This window comes from Papio anubis, chromosome 9, assembly GCF_008728515.1.
Source record: "Papio anubis isolate 15944 chromosome 9, Panubis1.0, whole genome shotgun sequence".
NCBI lineage: Eukaryota > Metazoa > Chordata > Mammalia > Primates > Cercopithecidae > Papio > Papio anubis.
The window spans coordinates 37,106,725-37,129,546 of NC_044984.1; the positions used below are offsets into that span (position 1 = coordinate 37,106,725).

The 22,822-nt window shown below is 38.0% G+C and overlaps 1 protein-coding gene across 24 annotated transcripts in view; it reads left to right on the plus strand.

Annotated features, from left to right (window-relative positions):
- PPHLN1 (periphilin 1) overlaps positions 1 to 22,822 on the plus strand; it is a 125,597-nt gene that overhangs the window by 29,245 nt on the left and 73,530 nt on the right. For all 24 annotated transcript variants that reach the window (XM_017945801.3, XM_017945804.3, XM_017945797.3 and 21 more), the window contains one exon: positions 21,224 to 21,435. In XM_017945801.3, the coding sequence (XP_017801290.1) occupies positions 21,224 to 21,435 (212 nt within the window). The remainder of the gene's footprint in view (positions 1 to 21,223; positions 21,436 to 22,822) is intronic.

Sequence of the window (22,822 nt, forward strand, 5' to 3'; positions counted from 1 at the left end):
ACAAGTCATTTTTAAAGGAAATAAAAGTAAATCAGAGTAAAAGGAGAATCATGACATCCTTAGCTAGGAAGACTCAATGTCATATAAATATCAGTTCTCCTCAAATTAAGGTGATAATTTAATTTGGTTCCAGTCAAAAATCAAAATTTTTTTATTTTTTATTTTGCATGGAAGTTGACAAGTTGATTTTTAAAAGTAATATGAAAGAGTAAAGGGCTAAATGGCAAAAATGCCTTGAAAAAGACGTGAAGACTCAAGATACCATATGTGCGTAATTATAAAGCTGTAGTGATGTAAACAGTGTTGTACTGTTGATGTCAAATAGACCAGTGAAACAGAATCTGCAAATAAATCTAAATATATCTGGAGTTTGGGATATAGTAGCAGTGGCATTACAAATCCAATGGAGAAAGAATGAACTTTTCAATAAATAGTGTGCTGGGATAAACATTTAAAAAACGTGACACTGGAGCCTGATATATCCAGATAATGTCTGATATAATTAAGACCTATATGAAAAGCAGAATTGTAAAACACTTTGAAAAATTAGATCATCTAGTGGCTTATCTTTCTCCTCCAAAGAAATATCTGCAAATAAATTTATTTTAACTTAATTGTTTTTATTTATTTTTATTATTTTTTATTTGTATAATTTTAATGGATACAAGTGCAGTTTTGTTGCATGAATATATTGTGTAGTGGTGAAGTCTGGGTTTTTAGTGTATCCCACCACTTGAATAATGTATATTGTACCCATTAAGTAATTTCTCATCCCTCAGTCGCCTCTCACCCTTCCAAGTCTCTCTTTTCTCTCATTCCGCTCTCTATGTCCATATGTACACATTATCTAGCTCCCACTTATTAGTGAGAAGTGAGGACATTCAGTCTCTGACTTTATGTTTCTGAGTTGTTTCACTTAAGATAACGGCCTGCAGTTCCATCCACGTTGCTGCAGAAGACATGATTTCATTCTTTTTTATGGCTGAATAGTATGCCATTGTCTGTATGTACTACATTTTCTTTATCCAGTCATCCATTGATGGACATTTAGGTTGATTCTATATCTTTGCCATTGTGATTTTTCAGTTTGTAAAATAACAGTTTTTATGTTAATTTTATTTTTCTCTTCCTGTCTTTTTTAAAAAAACATTTTGTGTATGCATATAAAATGTCACGTAAATGAAATAAAAACACATATATAAATCTCTCATCGCCACAGCCATGATAACATCTTGGTATAAATTCTTCCATATTTTTCTCTATATTCATAAACATTTAGGGTTTTTGATTGTTTAACTGAGTCTTTTTTGTTGTTTTTTTTTTGAGACAAAGTTCTGTTGCCCAGGCTTGAGTGCAATGGTGTGATCACGGCTCACTGTGGCCTGGAACTGCCAGGCTTAAGCATTCCTCCTGCCTTAGCCTGCCGAGTAGCTGGGACCACAGGTGTGCACTACCATACCCATCTATTTTATTTTATTTTATTTTTTAACTTTTTTGTAGAGATGAGGTCTCACTTGATTGCCTCAGATGGTCTTGAACTCCTGGGCTCAAGCAATCCTCCTGCCTTGGTCTCCCAAAGTGCTGGGATTATAGGCATGAGCCTATAATCCAACCAAATTGAGTCTTTTTAATGGCCAAGTAATAGTTCATGGTGAGGATATGCCAAATAATTTAGCTAGTCACTCTGTTTACAGTACAAAACAGTGCTGCAGTAAATTCTGGTACATAATATTTTCATGAATTAGTACTTTAGTTTTTATAAGATAGGTTACTAGAAGCAGAATTTCTGGGTCAGTGGGTATATATATGTATTGTAAATATTAATAGATGTCAGTTTGCCTGCTAAAAATGCTTTTACACATGTGTTTTATTTGTTTTTAATAAAAATCTTAACATTTTAATTTGGATAGTTTATTTTTCTTATTTAATGTAAGTAGTTTGAAATTTCCTTTAAGTAGTGCCCTAACTGTATCCCATGATTCTGATATATAGTAATTTACACAGATTCTGACATACTGTATTCTAATTATTCTGTGATGATAGTGTTGCCTGTACTGTAATTTTACTTTTAAAATCCATGATTATTAATGGTTCATTAGTTGATCAGCTTCCATAACTATACCATGGGCATTAAAACAAGGTATATTCTCTGTTTTCAGGGTATGGAGTTAATTCTGGATGGTATATTCATTCATTTATTAAATATTTCTTGTGTTTGATGTGTCAGATGTTCTTCTAGTCTTTGGGAATATAAAGCCTTCAACTTCATGTAGCCTACATTTTAATATGAATTATACATATTTAACAAATAACAAAACATAATTTTTACAAAGAAAAAGCAGGGAATAGAGAGTATTTGTATTGTCCATATCTGCCTATGTCTTCACTTGATGTTTGAGTATCTTCAATAATGTCTCAGGTTTTATGCTATCACAGTAGCTATAGCTTTTACTGCCTGGCATCTATCTGGCTTCTGTAAGCTGGTCCCTATATCAGGTGGGCTCACTGAAGCTTTCCTACTTGAAAGACTTTGTGAACAGAAAATAGCTGTTGTTGTAGAAAAAGATTTAATGCATTGTAAACCATGCAAAGAGAATAGTTGTATCTGTTGGTAATGTTCTGAGCAGTTAGGAAAGCCATGTCAGTGTTTTTGTTTCTGTCAGTGGGGTGTACAAAGTGATTCTTTGTCCTGTAGGAAGAAAATATTAAAAGATTTGAAAGACTGACCAGGGACGATGGCTCACGCCTTTAATCCCAGCACTTTGGGAGGCTGAGGCAGGTGGATCACTTGAAGTCAGGAGTTTGAGACTAGCCTAGCCATTATGACAAAACCTCGTCTCCATTAAAAATACAAAAATTAGTCAGGCGTGGTGGCACACACCTGTAGTCCCAGCTACTCGGGAGGCTGAAGCAGGAGAATCACTTAAACTCAGGAGATGGAGGCTGCAGTGAGCTGAGATCACCCATTGCACTCCATCCAGCCTAAGCAACAGAGTGAGACTCCGTCTCAAAAAAAAAAAAAAAAGAAAAGAAAAATTGCGAGAATAACTGAAAGAACTCCTGTAACCCTTCACTAGAGATTTCATCAATGTCTCCAGAAATGCCCCCAGTAATGTGCTTTATAGCAAAAAAATTTAATCTGGGCTCACAAATCACATTTTCATAGGCTTCTTCAATCTGGAACAGCTCCTTAGTCTTCCCTTGATTTTTATGGTTTAGTGTTTTTGGCAAGATGAATACAGGGCAAGTTGTTTTTTTTCTTTCTCAGTTTAGGTTTGTCTTGTATTTCTTTATGATTAGAGATTAGGTCTAGGTTGTACGTTTTTGCCAGGACAGTTCCTGAAGTGATGCTAAGTTTTTTTTGGTTTTTTTTTTTGAGACGAAGTCTCACTCTGTCACCCAGGCTGGAGTGCAGTGGCGTGGTCTTGGCTCACTGCAACCTCTGCCTCCCAGATTCAAGTGATTCCCCTGCCTCAGCCTCCGTGTAGCTGGGACTGCAGGCGTGTGCCACCATACCTGGCTAATTTTTGTATTTGCAGTAGATACGATGTTTCACTATGTTGGCCAGGCTGGTCTCGGACTCCTGACCTCGTGATCTGCCTGCCTTGGCCTCCCAAAATGCTTGGATTACAGGCATGAGCCACGGCGCCTAGCCGCTGAATTCTTTTTCTTCCTATAGGCTGCACATGTTGTTGGTTTGTGCCCTTATTGGTATCTTTGACTTTTATCACTTGTTTAAAATGGAGTCTGCAAAGTTTCTTTACTATTAAGTTGTCCTTCCCCCTGAAATTGCTTTGTGTGGAGATACTTTGAAACTATGTGTTTGTATCATTTCTTGTTCACTTTTAGCTGCTAGTTTTAGCATCCACTGATGGTTTTGCCCGAGTTAATTATTAATATTATGGACATAGTATTTATGTCCCCTCAGATTCATGTTGAAATCTTAGCCCCCCACTGTGATGGTATTAGGAGGTAGGCCTTTTGGGAGGTAAGATTTGGTCATAAAGGTGGATTCCTCATGAATGGGATTGGTACCTTATTGAGAAGAGACATAAGAGCTTGCTCTCCACCATGTGAGGATACAATGAGAAGACAACCATTGTCAAACCAAGAAGAAGGTCCTCACTGGACACCACCAGATCTGCTCGTACCTTGATCTTGGATTTCCCAGCTCCAGAACTATGAGAAATATAAATAGTTTGTTGTTTAAGCCTATGATAATTTGCTATGGCAGTCCAACCCTACTAAACAAATATGATGGGTTTTAATGGGTGGTTAGCCCATTCTTTCTATATTTATTATGCTGGCGTTCTATTGTAAGGAAGAACTTTCTCTTCACCTCTTTACCCCCTTAAAACAGACAAAACTTTGTTTATGTATGTATGGACTAATAGATTCCTCTTTTATTCAGTGGGTTGTAATTCATTGCTGTCACTATTTTGATGCTCAAATTTGGCCAGTGAGAGTCCCTTCAAGTTAGCTTCTGTGGTTGGTTGGTTGGTTTTGTTTTTCAAATATTTTCTTGTGACAGAATATATATAACACAATAAAGTATGCCATTTACGTAATTTTTAAGTACACAATTCATGAGCATTAATTCTATTGACAGTGTTGAATAGAATTAATTTAATTCTAGTGGGTACAGAAACCCACATTTGAATTGTTTTCAACTTTTGGCATTGTGAATAAATGCTACAGTGAATATTGACGTACAAATATCTCTTTTGAGTCCGTGTTTTCAGGTTTGTGGGTACGTTTGTAAGAGTGGAATTACTGAATCATATGGTAATTCCATGCTTATCTTTTTTGAGGAACCACCAAGCCATTTTCCATAGTGGCAGCACCATTTTACTTTCCTGTTAACAATGTAGAAGGTTCCCAGTTGCTCCACATTCTTGCCAATGCTTGTTATATTCCGTGTGTGTCTGTGTCTGTGTCTGCGTCTGTGTGTGTAACCATCCTTGTGAGCATGAAGTCGTATCTCATTGTGGTTTTGATTTGCATTTTCCTAATGAGACTAGTGATGATGAACATCATTTCTTGTGCTTATTGGTCATTTGTATATCTTTGGAGTAATGTCTGTTTTGAGTTTTTTGATTTTTTTTTTTTAAACTGGGTTTTTTGTCTTTTTGTTGTTGAATTTTAGGAGTATGATATTAAGCTATTCCTGATACATGATTTGCAATATTTTCTTCCATTCTGTTAATTGTCTTTTTGCTTTATTGATAATGTTCTTTGATGCACATTTTAAATTTTCATGAAGTCCAATTTATTTTTTTTCTTTTGTTATTCATGCTTTTGGTGTCTAAGAATCCATCGCCAAACCAGGGTCATCTGTGTTGTTTTGACATGTTGACATCATTCTTTGGTCACCTCTTTCTGACACAAGATGTTTCAGTCTCAGGCTTCTCTGCCTCACTCTAAATGCAGGTGTTTCTCCAAGGAACACAGGCTTTCTGCAGTGGAGAGTGATTTTTTGAAGCCAAGAATCTGAACACACAGACACACACAGACTTTTACTTCTGCATTTATTTTTATACAGTGTTTGTATGTATTCATGACTATGAGATCATGGCAATAACTTTTCCTTTATTTCATACTTTTATCTCCTTTTTCCATCTGTGGGAAATCTGGCTCCCAGTTGTTAGGAGAGACAGTCCTCTGTGGGTGTCTTATACTTCTGCACATCTTGCCGAGATATGCAAGACTCTGTTCACTCATTATTCAGGGTAGTTCTCAGAGATGTGTTTGTAATGAGCAATCTTGAAGGCCAGAGTAATGTCTCCCTGTTTGTCAAATAGCAGGCTTGCTTATTGCTTGGTGTAAAAAGTTCAGTGTTCCTCAGTTGTGACCCACACCCACTGCATGTGCCACATATATCTAGGCTTATATCACGTTACCCCTGAACGTGGTACCAGAGCGAACTGACACAAACATGCCAATGCTTGTGTTGCTTGCCGTGCTATGAGTGATAAAGTTTTTTTTCTGACCCATAAGTCTGCTAGGATCCAGGAAACAGTAACAGTCTAATTTATAACCTTGTAGGTAAGATAAAGTCAAATTCCAGACCTGACACCAGTATCATCACTGTGTTTGTTCACACCCCTAAAAGTGGTTATTATTCTGACCACATGAGTCTTCCTTCTTGCTCTCTCCAGCACCGTTTTTAAAATTAATTATTTAATTAAATTTTTTATTTTTATTTTTTGTAGTTTGCCACCACTGGGTGGGTGTTACAGGGCCACCTTGCTTTCACACCATTTTCCACAGGCCTATTACTGGCAGTGGAACTTTATGCCCTAGCTGTTTTTTTTTCACGTTGTTATGTGTTTCATGTTGTAGAACATTATATACTTTATAAATCTAGCATACATGTATTAGTGGTTTATATTCAAATGTGTTTTACTAATGGAAGTGTAGAATTATTGGAAGCAACTGAATTAAATAACAGCTAATGGAACAAAAGAGCATGTGTCAAGTTTTCTGTCTTTTTCCCTGCTGCCCACTCCCCACTGCCCCGCCCCACTCTGAAAGTGATCACTTTCATATTTGGGCATGCCTGGTAAAGTTATCTACATTTCAAGTGTGTCATCACCTGCTCACCTTGTTTCTGTATTTACACAATGATTATAATGTCTTTTTTTTTCAAAACATGTTTGTAGATGAAATTCAGAATATATCAGGATTTATTTCATTTCGTATCAAAGAAACATGTCATACTCTACCAAGAGTTAGTGACTTAGGATGAGTTGTTTTCAGGTCATTTTCTCCCCTTGTAGTTATGAGATCTTATAATAAACCTTAGTCGTTGGGCGCAGTGGCTCACACCTGTAATCCCAGCATTTTGAGAGGCCAAGGTGGGCGGATCACTTGAGGCCGGGAGTTTGAGACCAGCCTGGCCAACATGGCAAAACCCTGTCTCTACTAAAAATACAAAAATTAGCCAGGCATGGTGGCACATGCCTGTAGTCCCAGCTACTCAGGAGACTGAGGCGTGAAAATTGCTTGAACCTGGGAAGCGGAGGTTGCAGTGAGCCAAGATTGCACCACTGCACTCCAGCTTGGGCAATAAGAGCGAAACTCTGTCTCAAAATAGAATAAAATAATAGTGATAAATCTTAGGATGGAACTGATTTAAAGTATTATATAATGTTTTAAAATATGGAACAAGAGTATCATCAAGTGGCCAATATACTTTATTTTTAAATACTAGGGGCTGGGTGTGGTGGCTCACGCCTGTAATTCCAGCACTTTGGGAGGCTGAAGTGGGAGGATAGCTTCAGCCCAGGAGTTCGAGACCAGTCAGGGCAACATAAGGAGACCCCATTTCTACAAAAAAACCCAAAAAAATTAGTTGGGTGTGGTGGCATGTGCTTGGTACCTTTGGAAGCTGATGTGGGTGAATTGCTTGAGCCTGGGAGGTTGAGGTTGCAGTGAGCTGTGATCACAGCACTGCACTCCAGCCTGGGTGACAAGAGTGAGAACCTCTCAAAAAATTTAAAAAAAAAAGGCCAGGCAGGTGGCTCACGCTTGTAATCCAAACACTTTGGGATCCCGAGGTGGGTGGATCACCTGAGGTCAGGAGTTTGAGACCAGCCTGGGTGGCTCACGCTTGTAATCCAAGTACTTTGGGAGCCCGAGGTGGGTGGATCACCTGAGGTTAGGAGTTTGAGACCAGCCTGGCCAGCATAGCGAAACCCCATCTCTACTAAAAGTACAAAAATTATCTGGGTGTGGTGGCATGCTCCTGTAATCCCAGCTGCTCGGAAGGCTGAGGCACGAGAATCACTTGAACCTGGGAGGCAGAGTTGCAGTGAGCCTGGGCAACAGAGTGAGACTCTGTCTCAAACAATAAAAAAAAAAAAATAAAAAAAGTACTGGGGTACTTTTCTGTATTCACTTATGGAAATTTTTGATTAAGTAGTGTTGAGTATTTTCATACTTATTTTTTTAAAAATAGAGTAGATTTTCTGTTTAATTTTACTGTAGCAAGTTTTATCTTAGGCAATTTACTGTTTGACAGAGAACAATACTATAGAACATTTTTGGTTTAATTAAGTGGTGCAAATGTTTTTTGAGTAGTACAAATGTTTATATGTAGGGCACCATGCTTATATCACCAGCTTACCATCTAGAGAGTGAAATGAATGTACAAGTAGATAACATAATCTGAAATAGGGTGAAGCTGTATAAGTGCTCGAGGAAGACAAAGCAACCCTTATCCTGTGCTATGGTTCTAGAAAAAGTTCACTGTAGGAGCTTTATCCTATTAGCAGTTACTACTAAGAAAATATTAACTGCTGAGAAATATTAACCAGGTAGGGAGAGGAGGGGTAAGGTAAACTAATGAGATTGTAGTTTATTTTGTGTTCAGTGTAGAGGATGACTTTTAAAGATGACATTGGAGATTGAACAAGAAATTATGAATATCTGAATTGGAGAAGGGGAGTTGGAATGGGGAAAAGGGTTAAATTTGACAGATACTTAGGAAGTAGAAAATTAACAGGCATGCTTGTTGGATGTGGAAATAAGGCATAGAGAAATATCTGTATTTTTTATTTATTGTGTGTACAGTATATATTGCCATATATAGGAGGAATGGTTTCAAGGGAGGAGTTACATTCAAAATTGAGATTGTCCAATGAGATGTAGTTAGACAAGACGGATGAACTATAAAGTCAGAACTCAGGGCAACACCTTTATGATTGTGGTGGAAAATGAAACTTTTAAAACAGTATATTTTGGGAGATTGAGGTCATCAATGATAAAATACTCAGCAGAATTGAAAACACAGTAGAAATTAGAGACCATGAAGCTGTAGTGGGACCAACCTGTTGGTTTGTGTGATTTTTCTCTAGTGTGATTTTTTTCTCTTTATGGCAATCCAAGTATATATCTGTGAGGAAATCACAGATTTTGGAATTGATTCAGGCTTTGGATTGGCTAAGATGATACATCAGAATTGCAAGGGCAGAAAAATGGTTGGTATTTATAGAGTGATCCAAATACTGCCCTTTAGGCTGAAAGGGCAACGAATAGAATGGGGTTCATTGATTGCTCAAAAATATAGGAGACTAAGGGCATTTGTAACGTGGAGATGGAGTTATTGTAGGAGTGAAAAAAACCGAAGGATAAGATATCGTGATTAGAGTGTGAAAATGCAGTAAAAATGTAGCTGCAGAACACCCGATAATGAATGGCAGAGTTTAGGATTTACACATATGGCTAAGGAATTGTGAAGAGAGAGGAGATGGTCAACCTACACGAACCTACATTATTGCACAGATTATGTGAATTTTGAAAGTCATCCACGGTGTGGGTAGGATGTGTGGTAACAATGTGGACTGTGCCATTGTGTTAACTTCTTCAGGGAATTCGAGGAAGTTACCGGGAGGTTGGTAATGTGGGGTACAGTAGGGTGGCATGAACTTATATCAGGAATTTTTTGGGCTTCTCCCTGTTTTCTTAGGAGATGGAGAATTTAGAGGTTCATATAGCCCAGGCCTTTGAAGTAGGGTTCTCAATGTGTATTTACTACTCAAGAGCTTGATGAAAGATAGTATTTGTGTTCAAATGCCAGGTCTCAAAGGAAGAAGTTAGAGGGGTTGATTCATAAAGAGGCCGAGGATGTGAAAGCTTTTACAAGATTGACTTAAATTACTGTGTACACAAATACGTTCACTACGCATAAAGTTCTTATAATGGTTACAGGTAAACAGCTCACATATTTATCTGTGGTGATAATGCTCCTATTATCCTATATTACTTATAGAGTTAGAGTAGCTAGGCAGGGAATGGAAATGAATGCCAGATTGGAGCAGCTGCTTCTTGTTATCAGCCGATCTTTTCTATTTGAGTATGTAAGCCCAGCATGGCCTGCTTCAAAAGAAGTCAGAAATCCAGATTTTTAAAATGCGAAATCTCTCAATTTTTTTTTGTTCACAGCTAATTAGAAGCAGAGTTTTTACCCCAGAATTTGCAATCTCTGGGGTAGGGTAACAATCTGAGATTCTGGAATGAAGAGCCTGTAATATAGTTTGACTAATACAGTGGTTCTCAATCTTGGCAGTACTCTAAATCTCTGAATTATGTGGAAGACTTTTTTTTTTTTTTTTTTTAATGCTACTGCCTGGGTCTCGCACTTGGAGACCTCATTCAGTTGGTCTTGGGTGAAGCCTGGGCATCAGTATTTTTTAAAAGCTCATCAGTCCAGGCACGGTGGCTTGTACCTGGAATCCCAGCTACTTAGAAGACTCAGGTGGGAGGATTGCCTAAGGCCAGGAGCTTGAGACCAGCCTGGGCAACAGAGTGAGACTCCGTCTTTTAAAAAATAATAAATAAATGAGTAAAATAATAAAAAAGAGGGGGTTGCTCATCAGGTGATTCTAATGTGAAGCTAGACTTGAGAACTACTGGTCTAACAAATAGCACGAAGTGACAAAGTCCAGAAACCATAGGATCATGTTAACAATTACTTTCTTGGCCATGTTCTCTCAGCTATGGTAACTTTATCTCTCTATATCAATGGTAGCAATTCCCTTTGCTTATGTTTCTAAAACTTGTGTCCATAAAAATCACTTAGAAGCTCATTATAAATGAAGATGTTGAGGCTTTATCTTGAGATTCTGATTCAGTGAGTGGAGTCTTGGAATCTGTATTTTTAACAAACCCACAGGGTGATTGTGATGCAAATGGTCTGGAGGCTGGAATTTTGAGAAACACTGACCTGTATTTTGTTTTCTAATGACTGACACATCTGTATCTTTGGCTTTGGCTTTTCTTCTGAACTCTAGATCTCTGTGTCCAACTGCCTATTAGACATCTTCACCTAGAATCCCACATTTTTTCATTGAAATGCTTGCAGTGACTGCTGCCTATTCTTCACACTTCCTGGGCACATGATTAGACTATATTTCCTAGCCATCCTTGCAGACAGGCGTGGTCACATAACCAACCTAGCTCCAGTGGAATGGAATAGGAGCTCTACATGTATTCTTCTACACACATATTCTACCTCTTCTATGTTGCAGGGTAGGCCTTGGAGTGGAATGATATCAAACATGTGACCTTCGAAGCCACATGTTGAAATAATAGAACAGTGGTCACCCTAGATCCTTGGATAAAATTGCATGGGGCCGTTTCTCACCTTACTGGGATGCCTAGACTCTTTCGTCGTTGTTAGATAGACTTCTTTTGTCTTTGAATCATTACATTTTTTGGTATTTTTGTTTAGCAATTTAGGCGTATCTTACCTTTATAAGAGCAGGCACTGTTTTAGGTATTAGAGATCAAACTGTGAATAACACAGATAAGATTTCTGTTCTTAAAGAACATGTTCTAGGCTGGCTCACGCCTGTAATTCCAGCACTTTGGGAGGCCAAGGCGGGCGGTCACCTGAGATTGAGAGTTCGAGACCAGCCTGGCCAAGATGGTGAAACCCGGTCTCTACTAAAAATACAAAAATTAGCTGGGCATGGTGGCGTGTGCCTGTAATCCCAGCTATTGGGGAAGCTGAGGTGGGAGAATCGCTTGAACTGGGGAGGTGGAGGTTGCAGTGAGCTGAGATGGTGCCGTTGCACCTTAGCCTGGGTGACAGAGGGTGACTTCGCCTTAAAAAAACAAAAAAAGTTCTAGTTAGAAGATCTCTTAGTCCGTATCTTATGCCTAGAATACTTTTTTGGTTTGTTTGTTCTACTTTTCCTAGAATACTTTTAACTGTAAACATGTGATTTTGTGGAAAGAGCTTTGAACTTGACCACCAAACTTCTAATCTGAACTCAAGCAGAGAGACACGTTTGATTTTTTGATAGGATAGAAGAAGTGATGGGGAAAATTCCTTGGCTTAAGTCACAGTGCCTGTGCTTTTCCGTTTCATTTAAAATAAAAGATATTTGTGGTTGTACTTCACTTATTCTTAAGCTTGCCTTGCTAATTACCAGGCTGCTTTCTCAAAATAATTCTTGAAATCTTAATTCTTTTTGGAAGTCCCTATTGACTGGAAAGGAAGTAGCCAATATTTTATGTGAATATTTGTGCATATTTGGATGTGGGAAGGAGAGAAAAATGAGGTTCAGAATAAGAAGTAAATGCTTTCCATCTCTGCATTCTTCCCTTTCCTTATATCCGTTTCTCCCATTTTGTTGTATTTTGCTCATAAGCAGTGAACATATATCTGCTGACACTGAGGGTTCTGTCACCTCTTACCTGTTTTGACTGATGTGAGGGGCTGGAGTTACCTTGGGGATGTGTATTAACAGGAGAATCTGAGCTTCAAAAATCTGCTTTTCAAATAAAGCATCTAAAGTAATCTGCAGTCACACATGGTTCAAGGAACACATTTTGAGAGACTGCCTTAGTTCTTCCCTTCCTCCATTCTCCTGATGACTTTGCATCTTTTATATGCCAGGCAGTATAGCTGAAGTGTTTGCAATGTAGCCAAAGACACTGTCCTAACTCTCAGGCTGTGTACTCTGTGATAATAAAAAGCATCAGTTTCGTCAAGTGTGTTTTTTGGAGGCCTCATAATCCTGGTTGTGTTGTTATTTGTGTTTCTTCAAAGGCCCTTTTTGATTTGCCGTATAAATTCATTGTATTGAATGCATTGTATCATATATGTTGATACCTTCATTTTCAACATAGCTAGAAACCTATAGTTGGAAGGCTTTTGTTGTAAGTTTTCTCTGCATGGTAAATGGACCTTTGTCTTACTTGCAGTTTTTACCTGGTGATTTATGGAACAGTATTAAAAATATGTCCAGACTTTAGTATACTCTTTCTCTTTTTGGCATGCTTCAGGGTTATGGGTAAAACAACATAAAAAAATTTCTTAAAATCAAGATGATACTTGCACAAAGAAAATTATACTAGTTGATACTGAATGGTTTTACAGCTAACCGCTAGTACCAGACACTTTTTTTTTTTTGTGACAGAGTCTTAGTCTGTCGCCCAGGCTGGAATGCAGTGGCGCGATCTCGGCTCACGGCAGCTTTCACCTCCCAGGTTCAAGCGATTCTCCAGCCTCAGCCTCCTGAGTAGCTGGGATTACAGGCGCACACCACCACACCTAGCTTATTTTTGTATTTTTAGTAGAGACGGGGTTTCACCATGTTGGCCAGGCTGGTCTTGAACTCCTGAACTCAGGTGATATGCCCTCCTCGGCTCCCGAAGTGCTGGGATTATAGGCGTGAGCCGCTGCGCCCGGGCTTTCTTTTCTTCTTCTTTTTTTTTTTGGAGACAGGGTTTCCCTGTGTTGCTCAGGCTGGTCTGTAACTCCTAGGCTCAAGCAATTTGCCTGCCTTAGCCTCCCAAAGTGCTGGAATCACAGGCCTGAGCCACCGTGCCCCAGTGAGTTGGCATTTTGAACACAGGTTTTAGAACTTTCCTGAAGGCTGAGTGAATATTTTTAAAGATTAAGTGTCTACTTAAGCTTTGTCATGAATAATATGCAACACTTGGGTTTGGCTAGAAATCGCTAGGGATTTAATGGTCCTAAAAGGGGAAATACTACTCTGGCCCATAAATGAGGGTTAAACTTCTAGGGTCCACACAGAAAATATTAGATAGGACTGCAAATATTATACTTTTCTGACTGTTAGAACACCTTTCTTATCTTCATTAACAAGTTTTTTTCTCTCTCTGTACACATCTGTATATTCATGTCTGTAAATATCTGGCTTTTTCTAGGCCTACTTCACAAGATGTTGCAGAATACTTTTAATTCCTTCTCATTCTTGTCATCACAATTAACTGCTGAACATAGTTTGCACTAGGCTTCATATGTCAACCATGAGAGTTTCTATCTCTGAGGGAAAAAAGGAGAGATTATAAAAGAATTCCACTAATCCATAAATGAGAAGGGCATCTCGATGTTTATTACTGTTTAATTTTCCTTCCAACACTAACAGAGGCACAGAGGCTCATACACAGCTACTATGAATAATGGTGGGTACTCTGTAAATACTCTTAGGTACTAGTGCACATGATGTTAGTTTTACAAAGCAGTTGAGTCCTATTTCTGTTAAATTTTTATCCCCTAGTATAAAAACACAATTTATGATAAATCAAGTAAAAATGAAAAATCAAAGTCTTAGTTTCCTTTCTTTTTTTAAATTAAGGCACCATGGAAAGGTCAAACTAAGCAACTTTATGTCTTACCTTATATTTAAACAAAACCCTTTCCTAGATCTAATTCTTTGGCACAGTAACTGGTTAGAGGAGATCATTTGCCTATTTAATAGAGAAAACTTATTTTAACTTTGTTATCTTAAATATTAATATTTAGTGAGGCGATTTTTTTGTCTATCTTCCATTGAATTATCTTCATATCCTTTGTCTATTTTTTATTAGTGTGTTCATCTTATTCTTAGTGGTTTTGCTAGCATTCATTAAAAGATGGAAAGTAAGTTATTATTATTATGATTATTACGTTTTTGAAACAGAGTCTCGCTCTGTCACGCCAGGCTGGAGTACAGTGGCACGATCTTGGCTCACTGTAACCTCCGCCTCCTGGGTTCAAGCGATTCTCCTGCCTCAGCCTTCCGACCAGCTGGGACTACAGGCGTGCACCACCATGCCTGGCTAATTTTTGTATTTTTAGTAGACACAGGGTTTCACCATGTTGGCCAGGCTGGTATCGAACTCCTGACCTCAAGTGATCCGTCCCGCCTCGGCCTCCCAAAGTGGTAGGATTACATGTGTAAGCGCTGTGCCCAGCCAAAAATAAATCATTAAATATTAATATTTAAGACTGGCATTGATGTTGAAACTTTCTCTTTTAATTGGAAATTTGCTTTCAATCTAGTTCTAATTTTCACCTTAGAGGCCTTTCTGTATATAGTTTATACTTGGTATTTTGATACAAAATGGCTCTTCCTGTATACTTAAATTTTTTTTTTTTTTTAAACAGTTGTTTTGGGTGGGTGGCGGGGTCTTTTTCTTCTGTCTTTTCCATCCAAACATTTAACTTTTCAATTCACCTGAATTTATCATGATACGTGATTGCTGTCCTTCCCATATTGTCTCAGTTATATAAAATATTTTAAAGCTTGAGAGTCCATGTATTCATGTAAGGTTAAAAATGAGATAACTGATGATGAAAAGACTAAAACCTAAAATTGTAATATAGATACCATTCATGTCAGAATTGCTGTGTCTGGAGAGGTTAGGAAAATGAAGCTCAGAGAGGTTAATTATATTAAGGTCAAAAGGCCATATATAAGTAGATGAATTAACTGTTGAATCTGTATCTGCCATTAAGGAGTAATCTGAGATGTGGAACTCTAAGTAAATGTGTTTCTCAAAGTTATTTACTCACAGAACCCCCTTTTATGTTTTGTAGTAGAATGGGAAATACTAATATTTTGTGGATTAGTGTTCTATGCAACATATTTTAAGAAAGGCTTTTCGTCAGATCTCTGGTAGAAAACAAAATATGAACCAGCCAAAACATTTCTATCATTATTTAATTATTTTTTCTTTCCAAAATACAATTAAACTTTTAAAGCACAAAAATTTTAAGATATTGGTAGAAGATGGGGTGAAAAACTCCATACCTTTCTTGATAATCTGTGGGAAATATGAAGCTGTAGGTAGCCTCTTTCTTCTTTAATAAATTGTGCTTGAAAACTTTCAGGAAGTGCATAATTATTTAGATTAGAGGTTGACAAATTACAACCCACAGGCCAAATCTGGTCAGCTGTCTGTTTTTGTAATTAAAATTATATTGGAACACAGCCATGTCCATTTGTTTGTATGTTATCAGTGGCTGCTATTGTCTGTCAGAGGAATGTTGAGAAGATGTGTTGGGAGACCATATAGCCACAGTGCCTAAAATATTATTTGACTTTTGAAAGAGCAAACATTTTCTGATCCCTAGTTTAGTGAGCTGCATTCTTGCCTACTTTACTTTGTATGTTTTATCTGCATAAAGACTCTTTCACTGAAGTTCTTGGCATTTCATCCTCTGTAAAGTAAGTTCCCTGGAAAGTCATGCTGAAGTCTTTTTCTAGAAGCTTTATTATGGCTTAGTTTTAAACTCTTACAGACATGCAAGATTCCATAGTTTTGCTTTCCTGAATGACATGCAGCTATCAATACAGCAGTTGTATTGGCATGCCTGGCTCTTTCTTGCTGCAAACCTTTTACTGGTTTAATGGAAATTATACCAGGGTACTAGGGTAAATAGACATAACTAACATCTTTTGAGTGCTGTATGCCAGGCTCTGTTCTAAATTTTTTACATATATTATTTTGTTTATTCCTCACATCAACTCTGTGAAGTAGGTATTATTATCCCCACTTTATAGTTGAGGATACTAAAGCATAGGGAAATTAAATAACTTGGTCAGGGTCATCCAGTTCTTAAGGAATGGAATGAGATTTTTAACTTTTCCCCCAACTTACTTGCCTTCTAATTCCTTGATTCTTGAGATGAGTTCGGGCATATTTCTTCTTCCTCATTACTTTCTCTAGGCCTCTTTTTCCACATCATCTTTGAACTTCCTCATTTACACCACCGTATCTTACTGTATTCTCTGATGAATTTCCAGCAGTCCATTCCTTCTTCCTTGATGATTACAATTTCTGGCTCACAGTCTTCTCTATCCAGTCTGCCTCTGTATCCTGATTTAATGCCACCTTTAACTCGAGTTCTTTCTTGTATTTTTCAACTTTATATATCCACAGGCATGGTCAGGCCCTACTTTTATCACTGGGAATTGTTTTGCCTTTATCATGAACTCTGAATTTCTGCTTTCTGACTTCTGAACAATTCACTTATATATAACTCTTACATGCTAGTGAAGAATTCAGTCCTTTTTAACGTTTCGTGTGCATAGGAATCACCTGGAAAACCTTATCCAGAAGCCTGGGTCACACCCCTAGAGATTCTAATTCAGCTGGTGAGGGTTGATGCCCCCATGAATTTGCATTTCTATCACCTTTCCTGCAAATGCTGAGGCAGGTAGGTCTGTGGAGGTACATTTTGAGAAGGATTGCTCTAATTAATACTTTGCCCCAGAGGATCAGTAAAACTTTCTAATCTGCCTAAAGCCTCCATTCACATTCTTTCTTTCTTTACTTTTTTGATGACTTCTGTAATTACTGAGACAAAGGCCTTCTGATGAGAACTCTGTCGTATTTTATTTTCTTGAAATAAGAGTTTTTCTATTTACTCTTTTCATATTCTTCTCTTCTACTTAGTCCCTTTGTCTCACTTTTTCCAGTTGACTTTTGGCTCCTTCTTTACCATTAACATTTTTGTGTCTTGGGTTAGTAGTTTCCCCTTCTATAGTGAATTGACTTTTTTCTATCAGCCTTCAGTAATATTTCCTCAAAATATCATTCCCTCCCATCTTCCCTCCTTCAGCCTGTTTTGGAAGAAAAGTTACGGCTTTTAACTTCTTCACTAGCTATATCTTAATTTCTTGCAGTCTGCTTTGGTTTCCAAAATTTTACTGGACTCTTGGACTTACAGATCAAATGATTTCTAGGTGGTTTTGTTTTGTTTTGAGACAGGGTCTCACTCTGTTGCCTAGGCTGGAGTGCAATCTGTCTCCTAGATTCAAGCAGTTCTCCTGACTCAGCCTCCCAGGTAGCTGGGATTACAGGCACACACCACTACGCCCAGCTAATTTTTGTATTTTTACTAGAGATGGGGTTTCAGCATGTTGGCCAGGCTGGTCTGGAACTCCTGCCCTCAAGTGATCCACCCCGCCTCGGCCTCCCAAAGTGCTGGGATTACAGGTGTGAGCCACTGCGCCCACCCTGGTGTGTTTTGTTTTGTTTTGTTTTGTTTTGTTTTTGAGACAGAGTCTTGCTCTGTCACACACACTGGAGTGCAGTGGCACGATCATGGCTCACGGCAGTCTCTCCTGGGCTCAAGTGATCCTCCCACCTCAGCCCCCTGAATAGCTGGGAGTACCAGTGGGTGCAACCTCGGTCAGCTATTTTTTAATTTTTTGTAGAGACAGGCTTCTCTGTGTTGCCCATGCTGGTCTTACACTCCTGGGCTCAAGCAGTCCTCCCACCTCTGCCTCCCAAAGTTCTGGGATTGTAAGCATGAGCCACTGTACCTGGCCAACTCCTAGGTCTTAAATGCATAGTTTCCCCCAGACTTGCTGTATTTGATACTGTCATTTTTCTTTTAAACGTTTTCTGCCTTTGCTTTTCACTCACTGCTTTTTTAAGGTCTCACTATTCTAACTACTTCAGTTCTTGTTCACATAGTACTTTAATCTGTTACTGCTTTTTCTAAAGTTTGTGATACTTTTCCCACCATCTAAATCTATGGTGTCCATTATGGGAGCCACTAACTGCATGTACCTTTTGAGTACTTGAAATATCGTCAGGTTAAACTGAAATATTCTGTAAGCATAAAATGCACACTGGATTTTTAATATTTAGGCTGAAAAAGAGAATGTAAAATAGCTTACCAAATTTTTTAATTACATGTTGGTAATACTTTGGATATATTGGGTTAAGTAAAATAAAATGCTAAAATTAATTTGACTTGTTTCTCTTTACTTTAGATATGACTACTACTTCTGTGGCTTGGCTATATTTCTGTTAGATAATATTAATCTAAATCTCATATTTCCTTAAGACCGGGATCAGTTTTCTGATCAGCCTTCTTAAACATTTGGTACAAAGTAACAGCCTTCTTAAACATTTGGTTCTCACCCCCTCTCACCCTACCATCCTTCCCAATATACTTAGCTTCTTCAAAGCAAGAGTAATTCCCCATAGTGCTGTTCATATAGTGGACACTATATACATTATGTAATACATACACACACATCTGAAAAAGTGGCTAATGTTACCACTTTATCAAAAAGGATACTTATGAAAATTGAGGCCTGTTGTGATGTTTTTACCTAAATTGGTGGGGAGTAGGAGAAGGATTGATGTGAAGGGGAGAAGAGATATTATTCTATTCTGAGCTATTAACATTTGACACTTAACATCCCCCAAGTGTATCCTGCCACCTCAGGCCACTGATAGCTCTGAACTGCTGTGATTTTACTGCCATCTGGTGTCAGATTCGGAAACTGTAGTTCAACATTTTGTCTCTTCATTAGAGGAAGGTAGGCAATCTTTCCTCTGAATGTGGGCCTACTCTTCTCTATCCTGTAAGCAAGTTACCAATAAGAGTCACTTAACTTCAATGTAGGAAACCTTTATTTTCCTTGTTGGTATACTCTTTCCTTGGCTTCCATGATAAATGCATTCTCCTTTCTAATGTTTCTCTGGCTGTTCTCTCAATCTTCAATATCCCATTTCTCTCTTCATGGTAGAGTTTTTTAGCCCCACGTTCTAGGCCTGCTATCCTTTTTTCCTTTGCTTTCATCTGCACCAGGCTTTAAGGTACTGCCTATTTACAAATTTATATTGACAGCCAAAAACTTGCTCTGAGGTTTAGACTACTATCTTTAGTTGCTCACCTAGGTATTGCACAAACATCTTAAACATAACATGCTCCCATCAAAATCTGGACCTCCCACCTGCATCCTCATTTCTCAAATTTATTTTTCTAATTTCATTAATCTATCATACCAAAATTATGGGAATCAGCTTGGCATCCTATCTTTCACACTTCATTAGTAAAAACATTAACTACATCCCATTAAGTCTAGAGGGTATATTCTTGTACATGTAAAATTTGTGACCCCTCGCCTGCTCCTGTCCCATCTAAGCTACCACTGTCTCTTGCCTGGACTAAGTTAGGTTCCTTGTTAGTCTCTCTACATCCATTCTTGACTGCATTCACATGTTTTATGTATATTTGTCTAATGTCAGCCTCTCCTGTTATCCTGAGAGTTCTGTGGTGGCAGGGACTGTGTACATTTGGCTCACCATTGGGTCCCAGCACCTCACACAATTTCCAAAAGCTTTTTGTTTAATAGCAACCATGTCACCACTCTGGCTAACCAGTGCTGTTGGTGTGTCCCTTGTAGTTTTAGTGACCAAGGAATTCTAGTGCTAGAATTCCTTAATGCTCTATTTCAGTATTGGTGTTCTATACCAGTTCATTTACCATAAATGAATTTAAGCTATTTTCTGCTTTTTCCCAGGGAAACTTACTTGTGTCTGAAGGGACAATATATTTGGGGTATTAATCAGCTAGTGTTCAAATGAACTTTAGGACAACAGCCTATTTATATCCTATAGAATGCCAATCAAGATGCTGAAATGATTTTCCAAGCACTTGAAATTGCATGCTATTGGTTTGCCTCTTAGCACTCTTCTGTCTGAAATTTAATATCTTTAATGTTGCAGTACATTTGTTAAATCATGGATTAAAACCTGTTTGACTCTTAAGTGTTCTTTTAATAGAGGCTCAGTTGATGATGGTTTCATTTAGTAATTTTGGTTTGACATTTTAAAATGGTTTTGCTTTATAAGGTTTTACTACTGGGGCTTACTTGGTGCTTTGAGTTGATGGTATTTCTCAATAAAAAAAATTTAATTTATAAAAGTAGAGGTGATTTATAAAAAGTAGTTATTTAGAGATGGGCAACAATCTATGTACTGAGGATGCAAACTCAGAGAACAAGAATTTAATAGGTATATAGCAGGGTTTCTCGGTGTTGGCATTATTCACATTTTGGACTGAAGAGTTTTTTGGTGTATAGTGTCAGGGGCATGTCCTGGGCACTGTAGGAAATTAGCAGCAGTCCTGGTCCCTACCCATCAATGGAACTCCCCTCACCCATTATGATAATCAAAGATACCTGTAGACAATGCCACATTGTCCTGGGGGTGGGTGGGCAAAATTGCATATCCCTTGAAAACCAGTAGTTTCTATACTTAGAAGGGGGTAACTGGCCATGAAGTGTCTTACTTGGGAAATCGTTGGCGTTTCTAAGCGTTTTTGAGAATATGGTAGCTGTGTGGTATATTGTTAATGGCAAAGAGAAATGGAAACTATATGACAGGTTTTTTTTTTACATTTTAGAATTTGTGCTTGCCTAAAATAAAGTTAAGTTTTGCACTTAGCCACCTGGTTCTATTCCAAACTGAAAAAGGGTACATTCTAAATCATATTTCACTGATACTGTTTCATTTTGTTAGCTCACTTCAGCAGTTAGGTAGTGATAGAAAAAGAGAACCAAGAGTACAATTTAAAGAGTAGCTTATAATCAGAGCTTTTGCCATTGTGCTTTTATATATATATAGGGTATAGAGTGTAATTAACTTATTCTACGTTTTTTTTTTTTTTCCAAAGGGAAATGAGAGATGGCTTTAGAAGAAAAAGTTTCTACTCTTCCCATTATGCAAGAGAGCGGTCTCCTCATAAAAGGGACAATACTTTTTTCAGAGAATCACCTGTTGGCCGAAAGGATTCTCCACACAGCAGATCTGGTTCCAGTGTCAGTAGCAGAAGCTACTCTCCAGAAAGGAGCAAATCATACTCTTTCCATCAGTCTCAACATAGAAGTATGTATCTTAAGACTTCATTTTTTCCTCTCACAGTCTCCTCTGATGAGAATGTACTGAGTCAGATTTCCTTATAGGTGTAAGAGATTTATTTTTTAAACTTTTTATTTTGAAAAATTTCAGACTTACAGAAAAGATGATAGAATAGTATAACAAACACCATACACACACATTTTTTTCAAACTATTTGAAGTGGCATTCTGTATGACACTTCGCCTTTAATTTCTTCAGCATGTAAAAGAGGATTTTTTTTTTTTTTTTTTTTTTCCGGAGTCTTGCTCTATCTCCCATGCTGGAGTGCAGTGGCATTATCTTGTCTCACTGCAGCCTCCGCCTCCCGGGTTCAAGTGATTCTCCTGCCCCAGCCTCCTGAGTAGCTGGGATTACAGGCGTGCGCCACCACGCCCAGCTAATTTTTGTGTTTTTAGTAGAGATGGGGTTTTACCATGTTGGTCAGGCTGGTCTCGAACTCCTGACCTCGTGATCTGCCCACCTCTGCCTCCCAAAGTGCTGGGATTACAGGCGGGAGCCACTGCTTCCGGCCAGCCTTGTGAAATTTAGAATGAAAACCTCCCTTACTCTTTTCCAACCCCCAATTTTATTTTATTTTTATTTTTATTTTTAATTTGGCATGCCTGAACCTACATGGTATTCCGTACAATCTTAGCTTGTCATGCTGGCTGAGTTGTTAGTATGTGTTTGAATAAATCAATGACAAAACTACTTTTCTAGAGAAAACATTCTTATCTTTGCAGCCTGCGGTGGAACTTGTTCACAAAACATTTTCTTGTGCCTTCTGTATGCAAGGCACTGTGTTAGTGTTAAACAATGACGTCCCTGTCACTAAAGAACTAGAATATATGTTTATATTTCTCACCAGCTAATGTCAACTTTATCAGTATGTTAATATATATAAAATATAACTGATACAATAATTGGTATGTCATAAATGAGTTGACATGAGCATGTCAAGGTGAGAAAAATTAATTTACACTCTGGGGATGTAAGAACATGTCATAAAGGAGATGACATTGGGCTCAGCCTTATTTCAGATTTCTACAAGTAAAGAAGCGTCTTCTAGTTAGAAGGAATTATGAACCAAGGTGCAGAAATCAGAAAAGTTCAGGATATTTCCTTTTGAATGTCCTTCTCATTAACTGTCTTTTTTCAAATAATAAGAGTTTTAATTTAACAGCCTTTGCCTCTTACATGATGAAGGTGATGGAAAACCATTTGGAGTCATCAGATTGTCTTCCCTTGAAGCTGTTGCAAGATTGTTGAGTTTAGCAAACATTTATTGTCTACTGTTTGCAGAGATAGATAGAGTGGGGCTTCCCAAAAAACATATTTTTGGATACAGGCATTTTCATGATTATGCAAGAGATAA